This window comes from Rhipicephalus sanguineus, chromosome 7 (genome assembly GCF_013339695.2).
Source record: "Rhipicephalus sanguineus isolate Rsan-2018 chromosome 7, BIME_Rsan_1.4, whole genome shotgun sequence".
Lineage (NCBI taxonomy): Eukaryota > Metazoa > Arthropoda > Arachnida > Ixodida > Ixodidae > Rhipicephalus > Rhipicephalus sanguineus.
This window is the reverse complement of record NC_051182.1, coordinates 106,884,659-106,908,919: the sequence shown is the minus strand read 5'-3', so window position 1 is coordinate 106,908,919 and position 24,261 is coordinate 106,884,659. Positions and strand designations below refer to the sequence as shown.

Here is a 24,261-nt window from a genome sequence, read left to right as displayed (position 1 = left end):
GATAGCGTTCGTACTGTTTTGTTGTAACATTCTTTGCTTTGATTACCATTTTTCATGTGTATTTCATGCAATCTTGCTACTTTTTATTTATTGGTTGTCCTTCTACTAAGCTCCTTTTACTAAATGCCTCATCGGGTCCTGTAAAGTACATTCAAATAAATAAATAAATAAGTAAACAAACAAACAAACAAACAAACAAATAAATAAATAAATAAATAGTGTGACAGTAGGCTGCAGCCACTTTATTAGTACTAATTAGACTTCACTGGAATTTTGTAAAAGATTGAACATTCGCATGCGTGAAAAAACAACTCACCATAAAAGAAGACAGGAAAAGAAAGAAAAAAGGCTCATTCGCAAGTTTACACAAACGCTCGTGAATGTGACGCTGTAATGCAAGTGTCTACAAGCGTTCGTGTCAGAGAGTATTTTGGCTACTGTCATGCTGTTGCTATAGAATGGCAAACTAATGGTCAGATCCAGCATCTTCTAATGAACACAGCTAGAGCACTTCCTGAGATCGCAGGTTAGCAACTGGTCTTGCTACCATGCGATCACTGTTCCAAAGAATGGGCCTTTTGGGCTATTGAATGTCCTTCGTGCAGCAGCACAACGCACCTTGTCCCACGTGAGGTCTCCAACTTCATTGTTGTGTGTGAATTCCAGGTACGCGATCCACTGGAGTCTGTGCTGGGGGTTCTCCTGGAAGGGCTCCTCACTGTCTACACTGCGGCTCGTCTGTTCGGGCCCATCTGCAACACGTCAAGGATAGTGATGGAAGATTGAGATATGCTCATTTGAACACGTGAAAAGATTCAATTGAAAGGAACCCCTCTGACACTCCTCCAGTGAGCAAAAGGGGCTAACAAAAAAGTGTTAAAAAGAAGATGTTCAGGCACTTCAGAAAAACCACACCACAAGCCCACCAGATCAAATCACGGTTCTGCTTGAAAAAAATTTAGGTGCTTTTGCAATCCTTAAGTCCTTTAGTGTACACGACAATTTATGACACAGCTATAATGATGGCACTGCAATAAAAGCGACGCTAAAACAATGACTATACAAACCATGACAACAATGCCATATGACAATGATATGACACTTTATCGACTGACCGTTAAGATGTTAAGGTCCGTCTCTTAAGAGGAGCGTTGACAGTGCCTTCTAAACTGTAGTCCCCACTACCAGCAACCATGCTTCACTTGGCTCTTTAAATAGCCAATCGTTAGAATTTAATTGTCGTTATGCTTATTACTCCCCGACCTTCATATAATCTCATCATCAGTTGCATAGACAGTGCTAGCGCTCAATCTTATCTCTTCTAAAAGATAACCTTGAAGTTCGACTGGACATTCAGACATGGGATGATGTTCCGAGTAAAACACACAGCGTTACACGCAATGCGTAGTTTCGGCGAAACACGTGACAAAACGCGTGGTCTGCATTGTTGTGCTCGCCTTGTATTGTTACAAGCTAGAGTTATTCAGTTCTCATGCTCTTGCTTTTTTTACTATGACACATACCTTAGACAGGGGTACATCATAAACATAATTAAGCAAAATAAACAATCACCTCACCTTCGTCCTCTATCCTGAAGCCAAACTCGTCAAAGCGGCAGTCATGGTGGCAGCCAGTGTCTTCAGGCTGAATGGGATGGGAAGTGCACAGACAGTTCTCCTCAAAGAGGAACAAAATTACATAGTTCTCATCAACTAGTTCTTCCTTCACTTTTCACACACGAGGCCTGACATACCTGTCAGACCTGTCATGTAATAGCTGACATACCTGTCATGCAATACTTGCTCAATATTCGTCACCATATATAAGCAGAAGAGGTTTATACGATGTACAGAGGCACTAATAACGGTGTCACATGATCACGTTTGATCGTCATTGGCTCCTCTGCGCAAGCGACATAAGAGGGCAAATCAAATCACTGTAGAGAAATTTGATAGCGATCGGGTTTAGTTGTAATCAGCAGTGCACCATATGACAGTGGTATGATACCCCGTCATAAGGCAAATCTAATGTCAATTACAGCAATGACATTTGTTCATAATGCCATTCGTTTACAGTAACAGAGGGCAACGAACAACATTGGGTGAAAAGACATTTTCAACTGAACATGCTTGCTGAACTCAATTTCACTCGATTTAGGACGGAATGCATAGTCTTAATGCCATAAACCTACTAAAAAAATTTCTAGTGACTCACGATTTTCCATTCAATGCATTTCAAGTTAGTTCGTTTAAATACAACGAACAATTGCGCTGTTCTCAAAGCCTGCCATGATGTTGGCCACATTGGTTCTCATTTGGCTCATGGCTTGAATTGGTTTATGTTGTGCAGCTGCTAAAAAAATTCTGCTAAAATGGTCAAGCACGTACATTAAAGGGGCTTTGCAACACTTTTCTGAGTTATAATTGAATAGTCTCACTATTAGTATATGATGCTTCACGAATCACATGCCACAAAAATTTTTAGCATCCGTCAAGTACGAGCGGAGTTACAGGGATTCGTTGCATGCTCCAAGCGCTTTCTCTGACAAAGGCAAAGATACAATGAACGCTAGAAGGCTGCTGCTACAGAGAAAATTAGGTGTGAGCTCATTGTTGAATGAGAGAAGGAGAGAATCAAGGAGAGGGGATAGGCAGGAAGGTTATTTATCCATGCACTAATTCAGGATACAGCCTGAACTGCACATGGACACATGATATGGACAAATGAAAGTAGGGGCAGTTAACCAGGACTGAACTCGGTTGGGTATGCTGCGAAGGCAGGAGGATCAACTGTGTATACTGTATCATAACAATAAAGAACAGCCTTGCTGATAACATTGAATGCTGAACGAATCACAATGTCCTTTATAAAGAATTGCAAAGCTTCTTGTAGCAGTATATTGTAACAGGATGTTTTCCATCTGCACTGACTTTGTTTTTTTCTTACTGTATCACTGTTATATCGGTGTATTATTGTGTCAATGCTGACGCTTACCTTAGACAAACATTTTCTGACATTGCACTGCTTATTTTGTGACTGCCCGTTTTATTATTTACTAAACTGATTTCTCCCCTTGAAATGCTTACATTGTATCTCCCCTTATTTAACGCTCTATAATAGTATTTTAGATAAAAAAATAAACAGAACAAGAGAAATGTAAAATTACATGAAAGCAGTGTGCCTTCAATAAATTATTGAGGTTACATGATCGCCATCTTACTTTTCTTCCTCCACTTCTCTTCCTTATGTGCCTGCCTTTTTACAGCCTCTCACCTTCACCTCCGTCGCTGTTCGGTCTTCGCTCAGTTAACTGTGCGGGACACTATAAGAAAGTCATGTGTCGATGTCGCACATGTGGTAAAACTTCCTAGCTTTGTAGATGGTTGCACAGTCTGGCAACCTTTGCAAAAACCGCGGCAGCACTTTAGCAGACTTCAGCAGCTGTGATGCGGCGAGGTCATGGCACACAGTATGCAAGGCCAGCACTCACCTGTTCTAGTGTGGTATCATTGTGACAACTGCATTTACATTTTACGTTTCACAAAACTGCATGCGTGAACTGCACCCAGCCCACACTTAAAGATAAACTATGTTTCCCTGTGACAATAAAACTTCCTTGCAGGAAAACATTTAGGAAATGTAAGCTATCCATTATGGTGATTTGTAGCACCCTTTGAAAAAAATGCGTTTTTCGTGGTTAGGGGGCATGAGGGTTGGAGACGAAGACAGCGAGGTGACAAACTTGGAGCTCAAAAACGCAGTGCTTGCCTGGGCGAGCGACGCGAGCAGGTCCTGAGGCCACATGGACGGAGTGAGAGCCGAGAACGGACCTCCGGGTGCCGGACTGTAGCCCTGGGCTGAGCCGCTGCCAAACAGATTGGCACTGATCGAATCTCCGCCCCCGCAGTCGCTTCCGCCGCAACGCACGTCCTCCTCATCCTCGGACAGTGTCTCGACTGTGTAGACGTAAAGATCGGTCAGCAACATCTCAGAGTCAGAAAGGATTGGTTCAATGCTTTCTGCAGCCTCTTCTCTTTATGCAAAGCATTTCTATGGGCAGTGAGCCAGGGTTTCAGAAGCGAAGTTTGGGTTCATCCAAGAAACACCATTTTCAAGGTTAAGACTGGGAGGCAGGATTACAAATAGAGTAAAGAGGACTTAAAAGCTATCGTATAAAACTACAGTCAATACCAAACATAAATGAGATTGGTTAATTATGAAAATAAAATCCATTAGGAAGTCCACATAATACTAGCTATGAAAAATATTGTCTAACTGTTGCTATAGAGTCTCCTACAATATTTACTAGAGGGAACTCTGGTTGGGGAGTTCAGCCACCATCGGAATGATGGGTAGTCCACGGATTTGCCTAATTTGCATGCTAACGGCTTCAAACGCACTCGTGGCTTTGTTTATTGCTGTGTTTTGGCTTTTGTTTTGGATGAGAGAATGAACTTTTGTGGACTTTGTGATCTGATTTGAATTGGTGAGCCTAAAAAGGTCAAGGTGGTGAAGTGGAACACCTGAACGTTTGCTGAACTTCGTCTTGTGACAGAGAGGCTGCAGGCTACACGGAGCCAAACTGAGCAGAAAGAATGAAGCTTAGACAAATCCGTGTACTAACCCATCATTTCCACGCTGGCTGAAGAGATGTGCGTTGCAGCTCCCATAGACACTAGTGCCAGAGTTCACTCTTGTGTATTATTAGGAAACCCTTGGACTGTTGCCTTACTGTTGGCTTAGTGTTGTCTATGGTCAGCTAGTGTTGCCAGCACATGGCATGAGCAGTTAATGCTTCACACAAATGACATTTCTACTTGAGAAGATTCGCCACAATGTGTTTTCTTCCTCATACAAGTAAAGTAATCGCCACAGTTAAGTGCCAAGACGTCACACCCAACCTATGACTTGCTGCAATGTTCAGCAGAAAAACCAGACAAAAAGATACGAACGTAAGCACAGAGTGAGTCATTGTTGAGGTCACTGGAAAACACTTGCTCATTCACCTGACATGCGTTTTCTAATCACGATTCGTCCAACTGCGTCTTCTGGCTTGAATGGCAAACAGTAGCTTATCACGTAGGCCAAACACTACACAATGATTTCGAAGTCTCCTCTTAAGTTATAAGCCTCTTATGCAGAGACTTGGGAGTACATGTTATGGTGCCCTTAACTATGCCGAGCATAAAAGAAATGCAGGTGGCAAAAAGCAGCTGTTGCTGCGAACACGCTGAGCTGCACAAAAGAATCTCGCCACTTGGCAGCGCACAATCAGGATTGATATTCTGCAAATAATCAAGGAATCGTAAAGGATCCTTGGGAGCTGGGAACTTGACCAGGTGTGGACTACCCCATAAAATGGAATAACTAAAATGACGGTAGAAGACGCGTGGATATGAATGGCATTCAGTCTTTTTTTCGAAACAGCCTCTTCCCAGTTTCGCGCTTCGCTAATTAAAGCAAGCCTTTTTTTAACACTGTCAAATTACCGCACTTCGAAAGTCAGAACTATCCCTTTAAGGGCAATTGTAAGGAGTGATGAATTCTGTCCCAAAGTGCAGCGCACTGCGTACATTGTAAATTCCTACAACTTGAACTTTGTAACGGTAAGGTGCAATACGGTAGACCAAAGTACCATTTTAAAACCTTGTACGGTGCAGATGCTAGTCTCCGAGATTACGGAAAAATTAATCCCCAGTTTATTCTTGCTGCGAATGGCGAACTGTTTGTAAAACTTCCTATGCCAGCTACCCTGCAATACTTCATTTCAGCCAGGGACTCTTTTCCATGAACCACATAGGCCAGAATATGTGTTTCATTCTCTCACCCATATTTGGAACTGGCGAACTTAATCTGGAACCCCATCGTCATATGTCGGTGCTGCCCACACAGAAACTGCAGCTCTGACGGCAGGGTAGATGGTGACAAAGCCATGCAAATCTCATTGGCAGCATGCATGCTAGAGGAACAGGCCCACTGCTACCTCAACAGATAATTCTACTATCACACGCCGACACAAGATGGCTGCCACATACAACCACTGCATATTTTGGTCTATAGGCTGTGCACCCATGTAAAAGAGTCCACAGCAAAAAAAACAGTCACCCATTAGTGATGCATAGCTACAGTGTGCCTCAATTTCTTTTCCTACATAGAGCTGTCTTTCAAAAGCTCGAAGCTTGCATAATTTAAGATTTTGAACTTCAGGTTAACTCGAGCTAGCTGCCCTCTTAGAACAGTAAAATATACAGTATTTTAAAAAAAGAGATAGAAAAAACAGGGTTGAGGAAAGCACGGCATAAAATCTACTTAAGTGTCAGTACCTGTAGAGGAAGTTTGATGTGTTGGTGAACATTCAGATTTGACATTTGATAAAACAGTGCTAAGTCAGGCAACGGTGAAGTAAGGCACACACTAGTATTTACAATAGTATCCATACTACCCTATTATGAATAACAGTTTCCTCTCGTCTTATTAGGGCAAAGGCGCCTCATGCCTCATGAAACGCGGAAAGTTGCCGTCGGCGTCAACATGAAGTTTACAAAAAAGTCACGATGCTAAGCATCACAGATGGCAAACTAACCAGCACAGAAACGACTGCCAATTTTTCGTCAAGTTGCTATCAGACGCTCACGCGTTGTTTTTGCCATTCTGCCAGTTGGCTCCACATATAGACCTCAATAACGTTACACCAACTGGCCTACAACTACACTCCTGGAGTCAAAACATGTCCACATTTGATGAACGGGCAGCAGCACGTGCTGCTTATGTACTGTTACACCTTTGAGCTATTTAAACAATCCAGTCACATGTTTGCAGCCATGACGTTCTGGACTCTGAGCTTGCTTCTCTCTCCCCCCGTCAGAATAATTTATGTTTAAATGAAGTTTGTCTGTTCTGTTCTATATCTGCCATGGAAATTCATAATTGCTGGTCATTCATTTTTGTGCTATTGTAGATTAACTAAAAGTGGGCAAACAAAGAACTACCGTAAAGTACAGTAGAACCCAATTAAAACATTCCTCAGTTATACGTTTTTCCTGCAAATAACGGTTGTGGTGTCCAGTCCCAGCAAGGAACCAGCGACACCTGTGCATTAGAATTCCCTTCACACATGTCATTCCCGCAATGTTCCCGCCTGATATGTTGCAAGCTTGCAGTCGAATTATGAGGAGAATGTTGTGTGCAGTTCTTACAACATGAAGAATGTAAAGGAACCCACACCTGACACCCTGGCTGAAACCCTATCGCATGCAACCAGTATCGCCTCTGAGATTCACTTCTGCTGCTCTTTCTTGGAGATGTCATGGTTTGAGTTTGCGCTTGGGACCAGGAACCCTTGAAGTCATTCACATAAGACAACTGCCCAGTATACCACAAACTACACTTTAGTCTGCCTTCTGAAGGAAGAAGAAAATTGCAATGAAGAGAGAAGTACTAACTTAATTACATAAAAGCCTTCGCAAATTAGAAATATCAGCGTACATCAAGTGTCAGCGTATATATATAAGACAGCGGTTCATAGACGAAGGCAAACTGATAAGTGTGCAGCGGTCAAATGAGGGATGCTTCATTCTGGAGCCAACATTTTGACAAAGGGACTCGTCCTGGAGTCTTCTAAAGAAGACAAGTCCTCTCGTTGAGACATCTCTCTAATCTCACATACGTTGCTTCTCAACTGTTGATTATGGTTGGTATGCAGCGTTAAGTAAGGCACAAGGAAATTAATATCAGATGAGTAAGAGCAACGGAATGGTTACCAAGGATGGGAAACGCAGATGAGGAAGACTGAGAGTTAGATGGAGTGGTAAAATTAAGAAGTTCACAGGGATAAAATGGAATCGGCCTGCACAGGATAGGATAAACTGGAGACCATTTGCAGAGGCCTTGCAGTGGACTAAAACAGGCTGACAATGATGATGATGAGATGCAATAAAGCATGCTCATTTCCCAGTTCTGACAAAAAAAAAGGTTGGTTGCGGTACAATGAAATGGCTGACGGCTTCTGTGGCAAGCCTGAGGTCCCACTAATAATAATGATCGCTGGGAATTCTGTCCCAAAGCCACAATATTATTATGAGGAACACTGTAGTGCAGGACTGCGGAAATTTCGACCACCTGGGGTTCTTTGACGTGCGCCTAAATCTAAGCACACGGGCCTCAAACATTTTCGCCTCCATCGAAAATGCAGCTGCCGCGGCCGAGATTCGATCTCGTGACGTTGAGGTCCCACTGAATCAGAGTTGCTGGAAGCTAGACTTCCAAGAAAGTTTCACTGCACCTGGTGTGGTATATCCGATGTTGAAGGCACTGTCGCACCCAAACAACCTCCACAGACGCCGCAATATTCGGCAGTGCATGACGAGCTGCAAGCAAATTCGCTTTTTGTCGTGTACGCCACCGCAGAACAAGTGCCTGAGGCTACTGCCAGCATTTCGAGTGCCGATAAGTGTGTGCCGGCAGAGATGCAACGAGAATGTGTTTCTGACATATTCAACTAAAACAGCGCTTGGCATTCCAGCTGCCATATCTTTAAAAGCCAGCTGTTCCCTGTCATACATGACGGCTGCTCCATTGCTTGCATTGTTTTCTAGTCTTGCAGTTGAATTCAGTTTTGTATTATGTCTGAATCATTCAAACGTCAATATTATGGGCCAATCCGCTGCTGACGTCCTGACCTGCGCTGTGACAATGCCTCGCTGTGTACAGCTGGGTTTGTTTAGTACACAAATAAAAGGACCCTCACGGAAACTTTCAGGCGTATATCTACGTGTTTTAAAGCCCACGAATGGCAGTTACGCTAGACAAATACGTCAACCATCACTCATTGGTCCGTTTTGGGGCATTATTTGATATTACTTTTGCAACACCTTTTACATCGTCACTGGATGTAAATATGGTTGGTGATTCATGTTCTGCATTAATTTACTTGACATAAGTGTCCTGCGCATTTATGTACAACTGCCTTTAGTAAATAATATTCTTCATATGTGAACATTTGGATCTGTATCTAACTTCTCGTTTTCTTGTTGTTGTTTTTTCCCTCTGGCTATGCGAACTAGCTAGTTATGAAACCGAATGGTGAAAAACTGCAGTATTCAAGCGTCATTTTAGTACCAAGCAACCAAGCTAGAAGGTGAACAATTCTCAAACACCCCACGTCTACGTGCAGTTCTGCAGCGCTTAAAGTACCTTGGAAGTATCGCCGAATTGGTATCCAATCAAATCAATATGCACACTTTACGGAAAGCCTCAGAAAAATCACGGGAACCACACTCAGTCAACAGTTGCGCGCGCTACTGTTTCTGCCGATCTTGTAGGGGCAAGTAAAAGTTCAGCTGCTTACTGTATGCGATGAAGTCTAACGGTACTTCTTCATTTGTAGTCAAAACGCGTCAGGTACAGAGAGCTGTACATCGCTAATGCCGGTCACGCAGTGACTGGCTCAGCGACTGTCTAGCGCGACAGTCTAGCTGTGCGTACTTCGATTCAATACGGCAGTATTCTTTGTTTCTAAAACCCCCACAAGGTTTCATTCAGTCACAGATGAAACGTTTACTGTGCTTACCTTCTGTGTTTTTTCGGCTGTAGCCTTCGGTGGAGTTACCTCCGAAAACAGACCTTGCGAAATCCATGTTTCCGATGCAGTCTGTGCCGGCAGGGTAAATGCGCTCAGAAATTCGTCCCCGTCAATCCATTATCGCAGTGCAGATTTCGCTGACGTGTCCAGATGCCTCCGTGGTTACACTGTGCCTAGACTCTACTCACGAACGCGCGTTTTTTTTTCGCGATCAAGGCACCAAAACTGCGCTCGCCTTCGCCACACATATGTCAGACATTGCGGTAACGGGTTTCGGAACACGGAGATGCGTCAGGATGCGGACAACGCCGCCCACGTTCGCGCCACTCGCGTCAATCGTGACGTTAGTACACTGTAGCGCTAGATAGCGCTAGATTGACACCACGGTGACGTCGCCGAGCTTAAAAGAGCGCGGCGCCATGTATGTGATGCATTGAAGAAGAACGACATAATGGGCGAGTTGGCATTTTCAAGAGTTTTGTAGCTCAAGCACGTAATTGCTGAAATAAAGGCGGTAGAGTGAAGAAAGGGAGTCCCTCTTTGCATTCCTTCCTTACTGCACCGCCATTATTTCAGCACTTACGTCCTTGCGCTGCACACCGTTAAAAATAGTTGATAAAAAGCATATATTCCTCCTCGGTAATAATGCTTGCGAGCTGCCTCCGGTTTCACGGGCGTATTTCACGAACCACAGTAAGATTGATAAGAATCGCGTACAAACCGCGTCATTACATAACGCGCCATTATTGAGTCGCTCCACTAGCCAGCTGTGTCGCCAAGGCAACGACGTTGTTTACATCTCGGAGACGGTTGGGAGCGCGGAAAGATTTTTCTGTCGTTTTCGAAACCATCGCTTTCCCGATCCGATCGGTATCAGCTATGCCAAAAGAAGAAGGTCAGTCATCGACGAAGGTAAGGGCACGACGTTTAGTCCCTTGGCCAGGGCGCGCATTTGTTCGCGGTTGACCCGTACACGATGCGCGCGCCCTACTCACGCCAGTGCGCTCGCGTTGGCTCGGAGGAGCTACATATTCAAAGGTAAATTACCATAATTTAATACTGAATTATTCAATATTGTGAAAATCTTCTGCAACACCATCCACGTTAGAAGTGACGTGCATATCGAAAGAGAGGGCGTTTTCTTTTTTTTTTTTCTAAATAGAGAACTTTAAAAATCCGACTTGACGTGGAGCAGGAATACATTTCTATAGACGCACTACATCCAGCTGAGATAGGTGAACATACTAGTGCTGGACGTCAAATGCGTAATAAACTAATTGCCAGGTAATTGTCTTTATCATTTGAACTGTAATTATTTTAAGGTAAAAATGGCAATGAGCACGATATATCGTAGCTGGCGTGTTCGCAAAAGTGACATACCCACTTGAAGTGCATGACGAAATACGCATTGGTGTCATAGTTATTTCTGAGCTCCAAGGCGCTTTGTTCAAAATAGTTGAGCAGCGCGTACTGCGTTTTCTTATTAGCGAAATTTTTGTGGATATTAGTCTTTCGTTTTTGTTTTTTTTTTCATGTGCAAGCAGATATAGTGTACGTTGCTCTTTACAGCCCAATGGATAAATTAAAGCTACATATATGCATGGCGCAGGGGATATTCTTTTTTCAAATAATAACGTTATAAAAAGACACATGTATAGTGCTGCGCACAGAAAACATGTTGTCATTGATTCATGATCAAATTATTTTGTGATTCAGTAGCCTATTCTAATTTTTGTCATCGTGTAAGGAAATAGAAGTAGGGTTTCTTTGTGATTCATATAATTGAATTGCATTGCTCTTCAATCGTGTGGATAAAATGCGGAGGCGGTTTTGCATCAGCCTAAGACAACTATGTTTATTACAATAGGTCACTTTTGGGAAATCTCAAAGCAGCAATGGGCTCTTCGTAGAAAGGGCTTCACGTCTCCTATTTGACCCGACCGCCTGTCTCCTTTAATTAAACATATAATTATTTTAACTTCTATAATTAACGCTGCACTTAATAACTCTGACGCATACCGCCACAGATCTAAAAAAGCAGCTGTGGAAGCCGGGAGCAAATATCGCATTTCCCTTATTCGAACGCGTTTCTTGAAACACCCTTTATATCGACTTTCCAAGCACGCGCCCAGGCTAGCAGTTGGTTGATAGATGCGTAGAAAAAGTTGACCTCACAATTTCTGTTTTTCTTTTCTTATAAGCTATAAAAAATAAGTACTTTAATTCCCATAACTCGCTTATGCTTTTTTTGCTGTTTTTGTGATTGCAAAGAATTTATCCGAATATTGACGCAATTATTGCAGGGTTGTCCATTTATAGTTGTCCATTTATTGGTCCCCGCGACTTGGTAAGTGGGAGAAGTAAAACAGTTATTTGCATGCAACATCAGGGACATCAGGGGCAGCCATTATCGTCAAAAAACATGCGTGGTCATAACCCTGCACATTAAAAATTACGTGAAATGTCCGACAGAGTAAATGTATGAGACACACACACACAAAAATAGTACGCAGAAAACTAAAGTAATGTGCAACAGTCTCGGAAGAGAACAACGCTTTATAGGTAGCGAGGCATTGGAATTTGTTAATAGGGCATGCAGGTAGTAAACGCGGTGCCGAATCATGAGACTGAAGCAACTAAAAGAATAAGGATGTGATGGAGCACATTCGACAAGCATTCGCAAATCATGAATAGTAGTTTACCACTAACACTCAAGAGGAAGGTATGTAACAGCTGCATCTTACCGGTACTCATCTACGGAGCAGAAACCTAGAGGCTTACAAAGAGGGTTCAACATAGATTGAGGACGACGCGGCGAGCAATGGAAAGGAAAATGATAGGTGTAACCTCAAGGGAAAGAGAGCAGAGTGGGTCAGGGAACAAACGAGTGTTAAGGACACCTTAGTCGAAAACAAGAAGTGGACATGGCAGGGCATATTGCACGTAGGCAAGATAATCACTGGTCATTAAGAATAACTGACTGGATTTCAAGAGAAGAAGCGTGCGAGGGTGAGGCAGAAAGTTAGGTGGGAAGATGGGATTAACAAGTTAAATTGTGAGGACACCGTGGCCGCCGCAAGCGCAGGACCGGGTTGACTGGCGGAACAAGCGAGATAACGTTGCCCTGCTGTGGGCAGATGGTGATCATGCGGCAGAATTGCCCCCCCCTCCCCCTCCCCCCCCCCCCCTTCCCCAGCCCCAATGGCCGTCACCGATTATCCTGTTTCGCCTCTTGGCCACCCGACGTTAACGCTTGGTTGCACAACACACTTGCTTTGCAGAGAAGTGCGCTTGCGGTTTCAAGCACGCGATTCGCGCTTGCGCTCGCTTCTGTCTCGTTCTTTGGGATAACACAAACATAAAGATGCTGTAACGCGACGCGCTTGTTCCTTACGTCACATAATTCATTTCAGTGTCACATCATTAACCGCAGCAACCGGAAACGGCGCGTTGCCGGTGCTAATGGCGGAGGCCACGGGCAGCATGAAAGTTAGCTTAGAGACACTGGAAAAATTTTCCAGTGACTCTAAGTTAGCTGAGGGACTAGCGGCACCTGCAGACAAGTTGGAGAAGTAGCGCGAGTGCCTCGCCCGCGAGGTGGTAAAGAGATTTCACGTGACGACGAGCGTTCGGAAATCCTATTCTACCGGCTTTTTATATTTAAAAAAAAAAACGGTTGAAAATGGCAAAACGAAGATGGTTAACCGCAGTTGCACTCACCCCTGTGAAAGTGGAACGTTCAGAGTAATGAGCAGTTTGCGATGAGGGCTATCGGAATTGCTATCAATAATCAGAGTTGCTGGCTGAGGCACTCGTATACTTTTTTTAGAGGCTTCTCAGATCGAAAAATTCTTCTTACAAAACATCCATGCGCTTTTGGAATCAGCCGCTGCAGGTGTAACCACTACTGAGGGGGAGCTTTCTTTTTGCGGCGTAAAAGACTGGGTCGAGAAAAATCGGTTTTCAGTCCCTTGAAGTGCCACCCAGCTGCTTGATTTTTCTGTCAGTTTCTTTTCTTGGTATTGTAAAAAACGCTATTCATATTATTACGCAGTACTATATTAAGGCGAAATCCTTAATTGTCTCGTTGAGCGGGCCCCTTGGGTGAAACACGGCAGGCGAATGAAGTGGTACAAAAACCCACGTGGCCTATGTCATCAATGACGCCACGTTGTGACATCATCAGGTGACGTAATACGACTCTCAGAGCGCATTAACTGGTTATGTCATTATGACGTCACATGACGACCTCGCGCCGTGGCGTCATTGGTGACGCCATGAGAAAGGTGACGTAGACATGATTACAATTGGTGACGCAGACGTGAGAAAGAGAAAAAGAAGCAGACTTTATTGAGTAGAGTTGGCCGGCATTTTTTTAAGTATTTTTTTTTTGAAGACTCGCGCGCAACTTCAGCGCCACCAATAAATTTCGACCTCTGGGTGGTTTAAGGGTCATCCCCTTCCCTCATTTCCTGAATGGGACATTCTTATTGGAAAATACCGAGCATATATTTCAACGTCAAACAGTTTCGATTACTGACCGCTGTTTTCTAAACTCTGTCTAATAATTTCACATCGAAGTTGACTAAACTAAAACACTTACGCACAATGCCACAAGAAAAGACCACGCAAACATCAAGTGCCGCTTTTTAACGCTCACGAGAGTAAAAATTCGTCAATTACTTTGTAAAACCTTGTGCTGTTATGCGCGTTGTCTGTGCTCTTTCACATTGGCAGAAGCAGAGAAGGATGAGCAGGATGAGTGTCGATTAGTCCAATTGTCTTTTGTATATGTTACTGTTGTTGTTGTATAGACACTGTTCTCAAGTATTCCTATCATCCTACGATGGAATAAACTTTTTCTAAACACAGCCCCGCATCTTCTGCTTCTCATGGACTGCTAAAGCCGAGGAGACCCGTCTGCGCAGGCTCCAAGCCATGTCGTACAGCAGCCCGGCCATGGTGGCCAAAATAGACCCAGAACAACTTAGCGCAGTGTGTAAATACTGCTGCAGCCACGCTCATCCGTTTCACGTGGTTTGGTCCTGCCAGTCTAATGGAAGCATCGCGCAAACTACGCAGCCGACGTGGGAAGTGTGGGAGGAGGCTTTGTCCAACCCCAGCTCTCGAGGACCAGCTGAATCTCGTGGAGCGGGCGCTGGTTGCAGCTCAGTGCAACGGAGCCCCGGAATAGGGGTCCCGTCCAGTCCTCTCGAGCAATAATTCCAGTATACAATTTTCAGTTCAGTTCAGTTTATTACCTTAAAATCCCCCCCCCCCCCCCCCCCCTTCTAGGAGGGGCATTACATAAGGGATTGTTAGATACGAACTGCGCACCATTGCAGCATCCAGCTTTTCAGCGGATAAGTGCGGCATTCCCACAGAGGCAGGGGAGTGTGAGTCATCCCCAGAGCGACGCCTTCGCGCCAGAGCCGAGGTGGTTCGTATTCCACGTTCATCGATCCTGGGACGATGGCCTCACCGGGATGCAACATGATGAAAAGGACGCATTGCATCTCTAGGCGCGCGCTCTTACACGCAAGAGTGCAGTCCACCGGCAACAAGGCTCTGGGTCTCCCATTGGCCGAAAGTGACGCCACCTGTTTGGGACTGCCAATTGGACGGACCTGACATCATCTCGCCCCAGTTCTTGATTGGCTGGAAGTGACGTGTGGGAAAGCTTTATAAGAAGCACAACCATCGAAAGCCGGGTCGTGTTCTCCTGGCCTTGGTCCGCAGCGTACGAGATGCTGCCGGCCGAAACCATGTTTATCTGCAGTCTTCTCATCCTATTTTATTAATGCTCATATTGTAAATAAATCTACGTTCTTCATCGCACTTCCGCGTCAATCAAGGCCAACTCCCGCACCTCAGCGGCGGGATGCAATAACTGGTGGCAGCGGTAAGGATGGACCCTCGATCCAAGAAGTTCTCAGCGACAGGGAACGGACTCCGGAAGGACTGAGCGTCTGGGTACGGCGAGTGAGGAAGCCTTCAACCCGCAGAGTCCTGAGCAACTGGGAAGAAAGACAGAGTGGAGTCTTCGACCCAGAAAGTCCTGAGCAACTGGGAGCAGCGGACGGATGAACCAAATGGCATGGTGTTGCATCCGTGGGTGAGCGTGTGGTTTTTTTCCTTTTGATTCGCCAGACTTCAAAACTTGTGTGTTAATTTTGATTGTTCTGGGAATCGGGTGATTTGTCGCAACTGAGTGTTTGCACAAATTTAAGGAAACAGTTCGAACCACCGGTCAGAGCAGCTGAAATGGATCTGAGAAGGTTGACGAGGTCAGACCTGCTGTTGTTGTGCGATGAGTTGGGAGTGGATGTGGACAAGAATATGAAAAAACCAGCTATCCAAAAGGCAATTAAGGAAAGTGAAAATGACGATGAGAGTATTCGGATTGCTTGGGAAGTGTTGCAGGACGCGCAAAAGCGAGAGCTAGAGCGGGAAGAACTCTTGAGAGAACATGAGCGACAACAGCAAAAACACGAAAAGAAATGGCTGAGATACAGGTTGAAATCCTGAAGTTGCGTGCAGCAGCGGGTATCGAAAGGGACAACCTTGTGAGACCAAGCGAGGTCGAGCCATGTCGGATGGACCAGTGGATTAAACCCTACAAGATGGGAGAGGACATTGCGTTGTTCTTGGTCCATTTCGAGAGAACTTGCGAGAGGTGTAAATTTTCTCCGAGCACTTGGTCGCAGCGCTTAGTGACGTTGTTACCCTGTGAGGCGGCGAATGTAGTCGCAAGATTGAGTGTGAGTGATGCGGAGGACTACGGGAAAGTAAAAGCAACGCTTTTGAAGAGGTACCGAATTTCCTCAGAAGCATTTAGGCAGCGTTTCAGAGACGCTAGCAAAAAGAGTAATGAGGACTACTCTGAGTTCGCGTACGGTTTGAAAACAAACCTCTTGGAGTGGCTTAAAGGAGCCGAAGTCTATCAAAGTAGAGACAAAATCGTGGAGTGTATATGTCTCGAACAATTCTACCGCAGTATTCCACAGGCAGTGAGGCTTTGGATACAAGACAGAGATGGCGTAGATACGGTAGACAAGGCGGCGATGCTAGCTGATGAGTATGTGATGCGGCGAAAGCTCACTACTGAAGACGAGCGTTCGCAAGGAAGAGATAATCAGGGAGGATTTATCTATCCCAAAAAGCAGAAACGGGAAAAAGCTATTGAGAGGGCCGAACCTGCGGAAAAGACACAGGAAGGGAACCACGATAACGGAGTTAGCAACACTCCCGAAGAAAAACAAAAGAAGGCTGACGCTCGAGAATTCGAGAAAAGACGGCCGTTCCGATGTTATAACTGCCAGGGTCTAGGTCACTTTTCTGCGGAATGCAAGAAAGAAAAGGCACCCTAGCAAAAATGCCAATAGGATTTCCTATTGGTCCAATAGGAAATCGCTATTGGTTCTATAGGACATCTATTGGAGCTGTATTGGTTGTATAAGACTTCTATGGGTACCAATAGACACCAATAGCCACCACCTATTGGTGTCTTATTGGACCAATAGAGGTTGCATTGGTCAAATAGGGGCTGCCTTTTGGTGTCTTATTGGACCAATAGGAGTTGTATTGGTCAAATCGGTGCTGCCTATCGGTGACTTATTGGGCCAATAGGAGTTGTATTGGTCAAATAAGTACTCCTATTGGTTTCTTAATGTACTAACAGAAGATGTATAAAACCAACAGGAGTTTTATTGTTCAAACAGCTACCGCCTATTGGTAGCTGTTTATAACATCTTATGACTGATTGAGCGCGTCGGACCCGATCCCGATCAAATTTCTTGATCATGATTGGCTATATTATACGCAAGCTGCAGACGGGATCAATTCACTTTTGATAAGTCTGATCCCGATTGAGCTTAATCGTACACCGTGAGACACCGTGTGCAGTTAGCAACTCACGCGACTAAAAGAGTTATATAAAAAGGCTGCGTGTCGACCACGGCGGTACGGTGTCTCCGTACATGCCGTGCGGTAAACGGGCACTATAGTAAAACACGCTAAAGAAGAACTTGCGAAGGAATCGACAACACAGACACCACAGAATAATAATAAAGAAACTGCCATGAGATCACAACCGGCATAGAACCAGCCAGGTGACAAACAGAAAAAAAAAGTGAGACGGTGCGCGGCGTAGCGACGCTGCATGTGTGAACATTTTTTTTCTTTTTACACGTTCCTTGGTTAAGCAGGCTAAGCCATGTGCTAAGCTTTAAGAGAAGCTTTGGATAATATGTAAAGTTTATAACTATTTATGCTAAGCAATATAAGTAGTGCTGTAAAGATACAGGAGAAAGAATTGTGGATCTGCAAACGCGACCGACCGTGCGTTTGGCGCGCCATCCGCGCTCGGCCGATACGAAGACAAGCCCAGCCTGCGGCCAAGCTAAGCCAAAACGTTCTGTTGTGTCTGTCGCCTTAGCGCGCGCTTTGTGATCTCGATGCTTCACGTAAGCCTGCTTACACGGTGTTTGCTTTGGTGTGCTTCCGCGACGATAACGTGAAGACTGTGTTCAGCGTGCACCAGATTGAGACGTTCTGAGCCATAAATGTCTTGGATTTCGACCGATTTCGACTCTACGAAGTGGCACCACGAATAATGGCAAGACGAGCAACAAGGTTATACTTCAAGGCCCATGTGCTCCGATTGTTTGGTGAGTTGAGTGGGCATGGCATTTACTCCTATTTAGTATTTATTTGATATCACCTTTCTTTTTGTATCCAAACTTGGGACGAAGCTGAAAGGTCGGGAAAACAAGTCCCTCGTCCTTTGTCTCCGGTATTTGATGACAGCGAGACCAGCGACGCCTCGATTGCAAGTCCACACGCTCTCAGAAGTTGAATGATTGAGCGCATATATTATTGCAGTTTGTTTTTGTGTTTGTCAGTATGCACAAAAAAAACGTAGCATAGATTAGAGGTAAAGGACAGGCGCCCTGCTCGTGAGTGTAGTTGGAGTCTCGCAAGCCCTTTGTAAGTATTTACAACGTGTGTGTTAAGCCGAAAATGCGTTTATCGCCTCATAGTAAAACGCTCTAGTCGATGCGGTTTGTGTGTTGTAGTGCGCGCCAATCGGCTTATCATACTTGTTCGACATAATGTCACAAGAACCACAGAAGGCCACATGATAATTCATTATACAAAATGTGCATAGCATATGCACTGCACTGGTGCGATTTTTTATTTCATATTTTTTTTTATTTTTACATACTGCAGCCCAATTAGGGCTATCGCAGGAGTGGGTTTATTAATGTTGTTGGCTTAATTGCATAAGCACGTAACATGCAGCACGTGTGTTATATCCAACTCATTGCAGCCTGACTGCTGTGTTGGGCTTGCAACGATATGGAATCTAGGCTGCCTTTACTACTGTCTTACATATTACCGTTGCCTCATCGTGAATCTACCCTAGCTTAATTTATTTCATGCCATCTTTAAGTTGAGATTTAGTGGCATGCTCTAGGTATGATAGTCGCACCATCGTGAAAAAGAGCACGTCACAGATAGTAAGTGATTATTGAGTTTGCTGTAATTTAAGGACGAGTTTGCAGTTCATTCTTGGGTACAGCTCAAAAAACACAGGACGCAAGCGTGTAAACGGGATAAGGTGCTGCTTAATTTAAAAAAAAAATTTGCCCCTTTCTTTTCCTTTCTTTCTTGGCGCAAAATTTTGCCGATATACTGTTTTCTTCCACGCAATAAGCCACAGTTGGGTATGTAATATTTCACTCAGTTTTTTGCTATAGTTCAGCTCCTGCAACATTGTGAACATGTGCAGTGAATTAAGGTCTAGATAATTTCTCACTGTGCCGCCTACTTTCTATACGTTGCTTCGAAGGTAAACTTTAATTAAACATGTGTTACTGTTTTCTGATTTCATGGCTCTATTTACAGAATCTTTCAGGCACTTCCTCGAGTGCGGATGAGGCAGTCCAGAAGAAATTGACACAAGACATAGTTGCCTTGGCAAAATAGTCGCCCGCAAGATCGCCAACATCATCAAGGGCCAGAAGAAGCACTTGTAGTTTTGATTTTGAGAATATATTTGGACATATGCCTCATTCATCCACTGTGATTATCATTGCAGGGGCGCTGCCACAGTGTGGGCCTTCTGCACGACGACAAGACATCCATAAAACACTTGCGCAAGACTAATTCTAATGGGGCTGAGAAGTGGGCAAATACAAAACTAATACAATGGAAGCAGGCAAATACAGAACCAATAGGCCAATATAATTCCAATTGGCTAATAGAGAACCAATACACCAATATAGGTCCAGTAGGCTGATATAGAACCAATAGCCAAATACAGTTCCAATAGACCTATAGAACCAATAGACCAATAGGTGTCAATAACCCAATAGGCTATTGGTTTTTTATTGGGAATTTTTGCTAGGGCAGTAGTGCTTTCCTACGTGAACGAAAGCGAAGAAAGCTTTGAGCTTCTTCGTCCATACCTACAGGAGTTACGTATTAACGGAAAGACCTGTAGTGTATTAAGAGACAGTGGAGCAACCATGGACCTAGTTCACCCTTCTTTTGTAAGCGCAGAGGACTATACAGGGAAGGTAATCGGGATCAAATCAGTGCTAGAAAATCACAGCGTTTGCTTACCAATAGCGAGAGTCACAGTATCCGGTCCTTTCGGAGACCTGGAGACAGAGGCAGGCGTCTCGGAGGCACTGTCAATGAACTATCCTTATCTCTTTTCAAACCATTTCGGAACGTTTGTTACGGGATCGTGGTCGAGAGTTCGGAGAGAAAACGGTGCAAGCATCCACGCGCTCGCCAGCCCGCCAAATCGCCGCTCAGCTGGCGGACGAAACAAGCATAGGGGCCAGACGTAAGGAAACGCATTCCCAACTGGAACCTAATGCCGCGGCGGAAAAAGCAAAGAGCGTGATAGATGAAGGGGCGCGTAAGTTGATTCCCGCTGAACACCGTCCCCGCCAAGCTATGGCGCCAGTTGAAATAACAAAAAAGGAGACCGGCTCCATACTTCCTCCTGGATTGAGTAGCGTTGTCTTGCCTCCTCTCAATGTAAACAGAATGCCCGTGAGCGCCGTGCGAAAGAGCGACCGGACGCTTACAACTTCAAACTACGAAGCGAAAGAATGCCATTCTATGCGGAACGTAAGCATTCGCAAAGAAGGAATGGAATTCATCCGCGTAGCTACACTTTGCGTGTGTATTATTCTAGTGTTTCTCATTATTCATTCAGTTTCTCTAAATTTTCTTTGCAACGACAATGGCATGCGGACCTTGTCGGCATTTGAGGAAAAATGGAAAGCTGTTTTGAAGGGTTGTTCGAATTTTTGTGTCAAAATTGAGCATAACGACAGTGTTGATTTCGAAAATGTACAAGCCTGGCGAGTCAAAGGTGAAGAGCCTGCGCTTGCGCATGGAGCAGCGCTATGTTGTTTTGTTTGTTTGGCATACTTTGTCCAGGACGTGGATCAAGGAAGTCATCGAACAACGGTCGCCGCCAGTGGGCTACAGGCTTCACCTCCGTTCTTCATGGCCAGCGAATTGTGTTCACCGGCCATTCCGAACTTCCGGGGCGAGGAGGAGCTGTTAGATACGAACTGCGCACCATTGCAGCATCCAGCTTTTCAGCGGATAAGTGCGGCATTCCCACAGAGGCAGGGGAGTGTGAGTCATCCCCAGAGCGACGCCTTCGCGCCAGAGCCGAGGTGGTTCGTATTCCACGTTCATCGATCCTGGGACGATGGCCTCACCGGGATGCAACATGATGAAAAGGACGCATTGCATCTCTAGGCGCGCGCTCTTACACGCAAGAGTGCAGTCCACCGGCAACAAGGCTCTGGGTCTCCCATTGGCCGAAAGTGACGCCACCTGTTTGGGACTGCCAATTGGACGGACCTGACATCATCTCGCCCCAGTTCTTGATTGGCTGGAAGTGACGTGTGGGAAAGCTTTATAAGAAGCACAACCATCGAAAGCCGGGTCGTGTTCTCCTGGCCTTGGTCCGCAGCGTAGGAGATGCTGCCGGCCGAAACCATGTTTATCTGCAGTCTTCTCATCCTATTTTATTAATGCTCATATTGTAAATAAATCTACGTTCTTCATCGCACTTCCGCGTCAATCAAGGCCAACTCCCGCACCTCAGCGGCGGGATGCAATAGGATGGGGTTTTGTTTAGGTTAACAAAGCAGTGAACGTTGTTTTAGTATTGAAGATTATCAATAATACGGTCTTGAAAGGCAGATGATGCGATGTCCCGGGGGAGGCCGTTGCAGTCTGTGGCTGCTCGAAAACAGAATGAGGCAGAAAAAGTAGTGGTGCGTGAAGATGGGCGGGCAACCTGAAATGAAACCTGAAATCTGCAATAAATGTTTTATTCATTCATTTACTTTGATTTTTGGGTCAGCTAACGGCTCTCCCGTAGTAGAGAAGCACCACGGCCGAAACAAGGTGGTAGCACTATAGTGTACTAGAATATTATTCTAGTACACTGTGTAGCACATAGTACTCTTGAATCGTCAACACTTTTTCTAAACGCACAGTGTTTGTAGCGTCATACAATGGAATAAGCCTCCTTTTAGCACACTACTGGGATACGTTGAGATGAGGGACAGTCAATCGCTTTTTATAATGGAGTCATAGAGAAGTTTGAAAAAAATATATTTCGCTATGGTGGAGTACTTAGTACTCCAAACTGTCGCCGTCTTTCCGAACACATATTAAGGCGACGGCGTTGAGTGTATCGTTGCGCGGCCCTTTGAGCGAAACACGGCAGGTCAATGAACTGGCACAAAAACCCGGCCACGTGACGTACGTCACAAATTCATGGTGACGTCACGTGATTACTTCGTCACTTGGGATGGTCGCTAGCAGGGGCGTAGCCAAGGGGGGGGGGGGGGGGGGTTCAACCCCCCCCCCCCACGAAATTTTTCAATTTTGCTTGCGTATATATACACGCGCGCACGCACAAACGCACGCAAGAACATACATAAAGTATGGTTGAACCCCCCCCCCCGTAAAAATATTCTGGCTACAATCTGGTCGCTTGGTAAAAGGTGCGCCGCGGTCTCCCAGGAATCGCAGCACTACGTGAGGTGGACGAAAGCTTCACAGGGGAAAGGAACAATGCAATCGACTCACATCGTCAGAGAAAGTTAATGTGTATCTTTCGATTGCGAGTTGTTATGTCTTTCAAGAAGTCTGATCCCCGACTGTATAACTTAACGCATTACGAAGTGTGACGCAATTAAGCTTTCGCCTTCAAGTGTTACTGAGTGTAACGTGCTGCCGAACATTTGTATTCTTCTCTAAGAACCCATTCATAGGCGTGTACAACGGGGGCAGGGGGAGGGGGGGGGGCGGAGCTCTCCCGCTATAGCAGTCACTGTTGGCTGCACAATGGGAAACCAACAAGTGAGGCGAAATTTTCCTTCAACACTGCAACCACGCAATCATATAATGAAATTTCTCCTACTCTTCTGTTGTGAAGATTGTCTTCCATGTCTCATGGCCTCCAGCGACGCTCCTATGCGACGCGCTTTCGCGCCTTGTGCTCCAGCATTGCAGATGAGGCTCCCGCTCATCTGTAACGTTAGAGCACTCTGTAACGGCTCTGTAACGTTAGAGCATTCTGTAATGATTTTATTCTGCTCTGATTGGCTTGGGATTTACAACATCGATGACGTAAACGGGGACGGGAACAAGTAAACTTTTTACAGACCCATCAAACGCTCTTCATTCATTTTCTTTCATCGAAAAGGAATAGCATCACCGCTGCTCTATACCCAAGCTGCCGTGAGTCGATATATGTTCAAGATGGGCCGAAATGTGAGAGCTAAAAAAGGTATCCGCTTTAGCCTCCGATTAACCTACTTCGCCCTGCTCATCATATGGTAGCTTGAGGCGGTCGCGCGCCGGCTTGGAACAACGCGACGAATAAGACAGTGGACTCGAGCACATTGGGAAGCCATTGGGAGCACATTGGGAAGTTACTTTCTTCACATTTACATCGTAATTACATCCCCTATACTTTCCTTGTCATTATTGTCTGTTAGTGCTCATTAATATTGTCATTAATGCGTGTATGATCATACTTCATATGCAACTGAGATAAAGCGACTATGCGTTCTTTTTGCCCTCCTTAATAACATATAGGTGCGTTATGATTATTATTTCTCATCATTTTTTTAACCCTATCTTGTATACTTTTGTGAATGCGTGTACCATAATGTTTGTAGCCCTTTAAACCCACTCCTGTAAAAATCCCTGACGAGATTGACAGTATTACTAAATAAATAAATAACAATATGTATCACACCTATATAATTTACCTTTATTGCTCTCACAAAAATTCGCTTTTTTTCTTTTTGCTCGACGCAGGACAAGGCGGGCAGCGGAGGAGGCAAGCCGGGCCTGCTGGCGTCCATGCTGAACCCGTTCCGGAAGCAGGCCAAACCGGAGGCAGTGCAGGGACTCATGGCGGCGGCATCGTCCGAAGAGGGACCCGCGCACCGGCAAGCCGAGGACGAGGAAGAGGACGACGAAGAGGACGAGGCTGAGGACGAAGACGAGGATGAGCCGGTGATCGCCGTGGAAGGGTGCGTATAGTTACCCTAATTGCATATTTCAGTTCTCTAGGCGCGTAGCACTTTAGGGACCCTGCTTGTGGTCCAGCCACTGTC

The 24,261-nt window shown here is 45.0% G+C and overlaps 2 protein-coding genes across 2 annotated transcripts in view; one reads left to right on the top strand and one right to left on the bottom strand.

The window, feature by feature from the left end:
- Positions 1-9,940, bottom strand: part of LOC119399712 (small G protein signaling modulator 3 homolog) — a 52,619-nt gene extending 42,679 nt beyond the window's left edge. Inside the window, exons 1-5 of the mRNA XM_049417827.1 lie at positions 9,569-9,940; positions 3,775-3,956; positions 3,589-3,597; positions 1,578-1,644; positions 619-752 (exon numbers count right to left, since the gene is read on the bottom strand). Of these exons, the coding sequence (XP_049273784.1) occupies positions 619-752; positions 1,578-1,644; positions 3,589-3,597; positions 3,775-3,956; positions 9,569-9,635 (459 nt within the window). The 5' untranslated portion in view covers positions 9,636-9,940. The remainder of the gene's footprint in view (positions 1-618; positions 753-1,577; positions 1,645-3,588; positions 3,598-3,774; positions 3,957-9,568) is intronic.
- Positions 9,941-10,297: 357 nt separating this feature from the next.
- The window catches only part of LOC119399714 (intraflagellar transport protein 46 homolog), a 34,313-nt gene continuing 20,349 nt past the window's right edge, over positions 10,298-24,261 (top strand). Inside the window, exons 1-2 of the mRNA XM_037666549.2 lie at positions 10,298-10,492; positions 23,960-24,177. Coding sequence (XP_037522477.1) covers positions 10,460-10,492; positions 23,960-24,177 — 251 coding nt within the window. The 5' untranslated portion in view covers positions 10,298-10,459. The remainder of the gene's footprint in view (positions 10,493-23,959; positions 24,178-24,261) is intronic.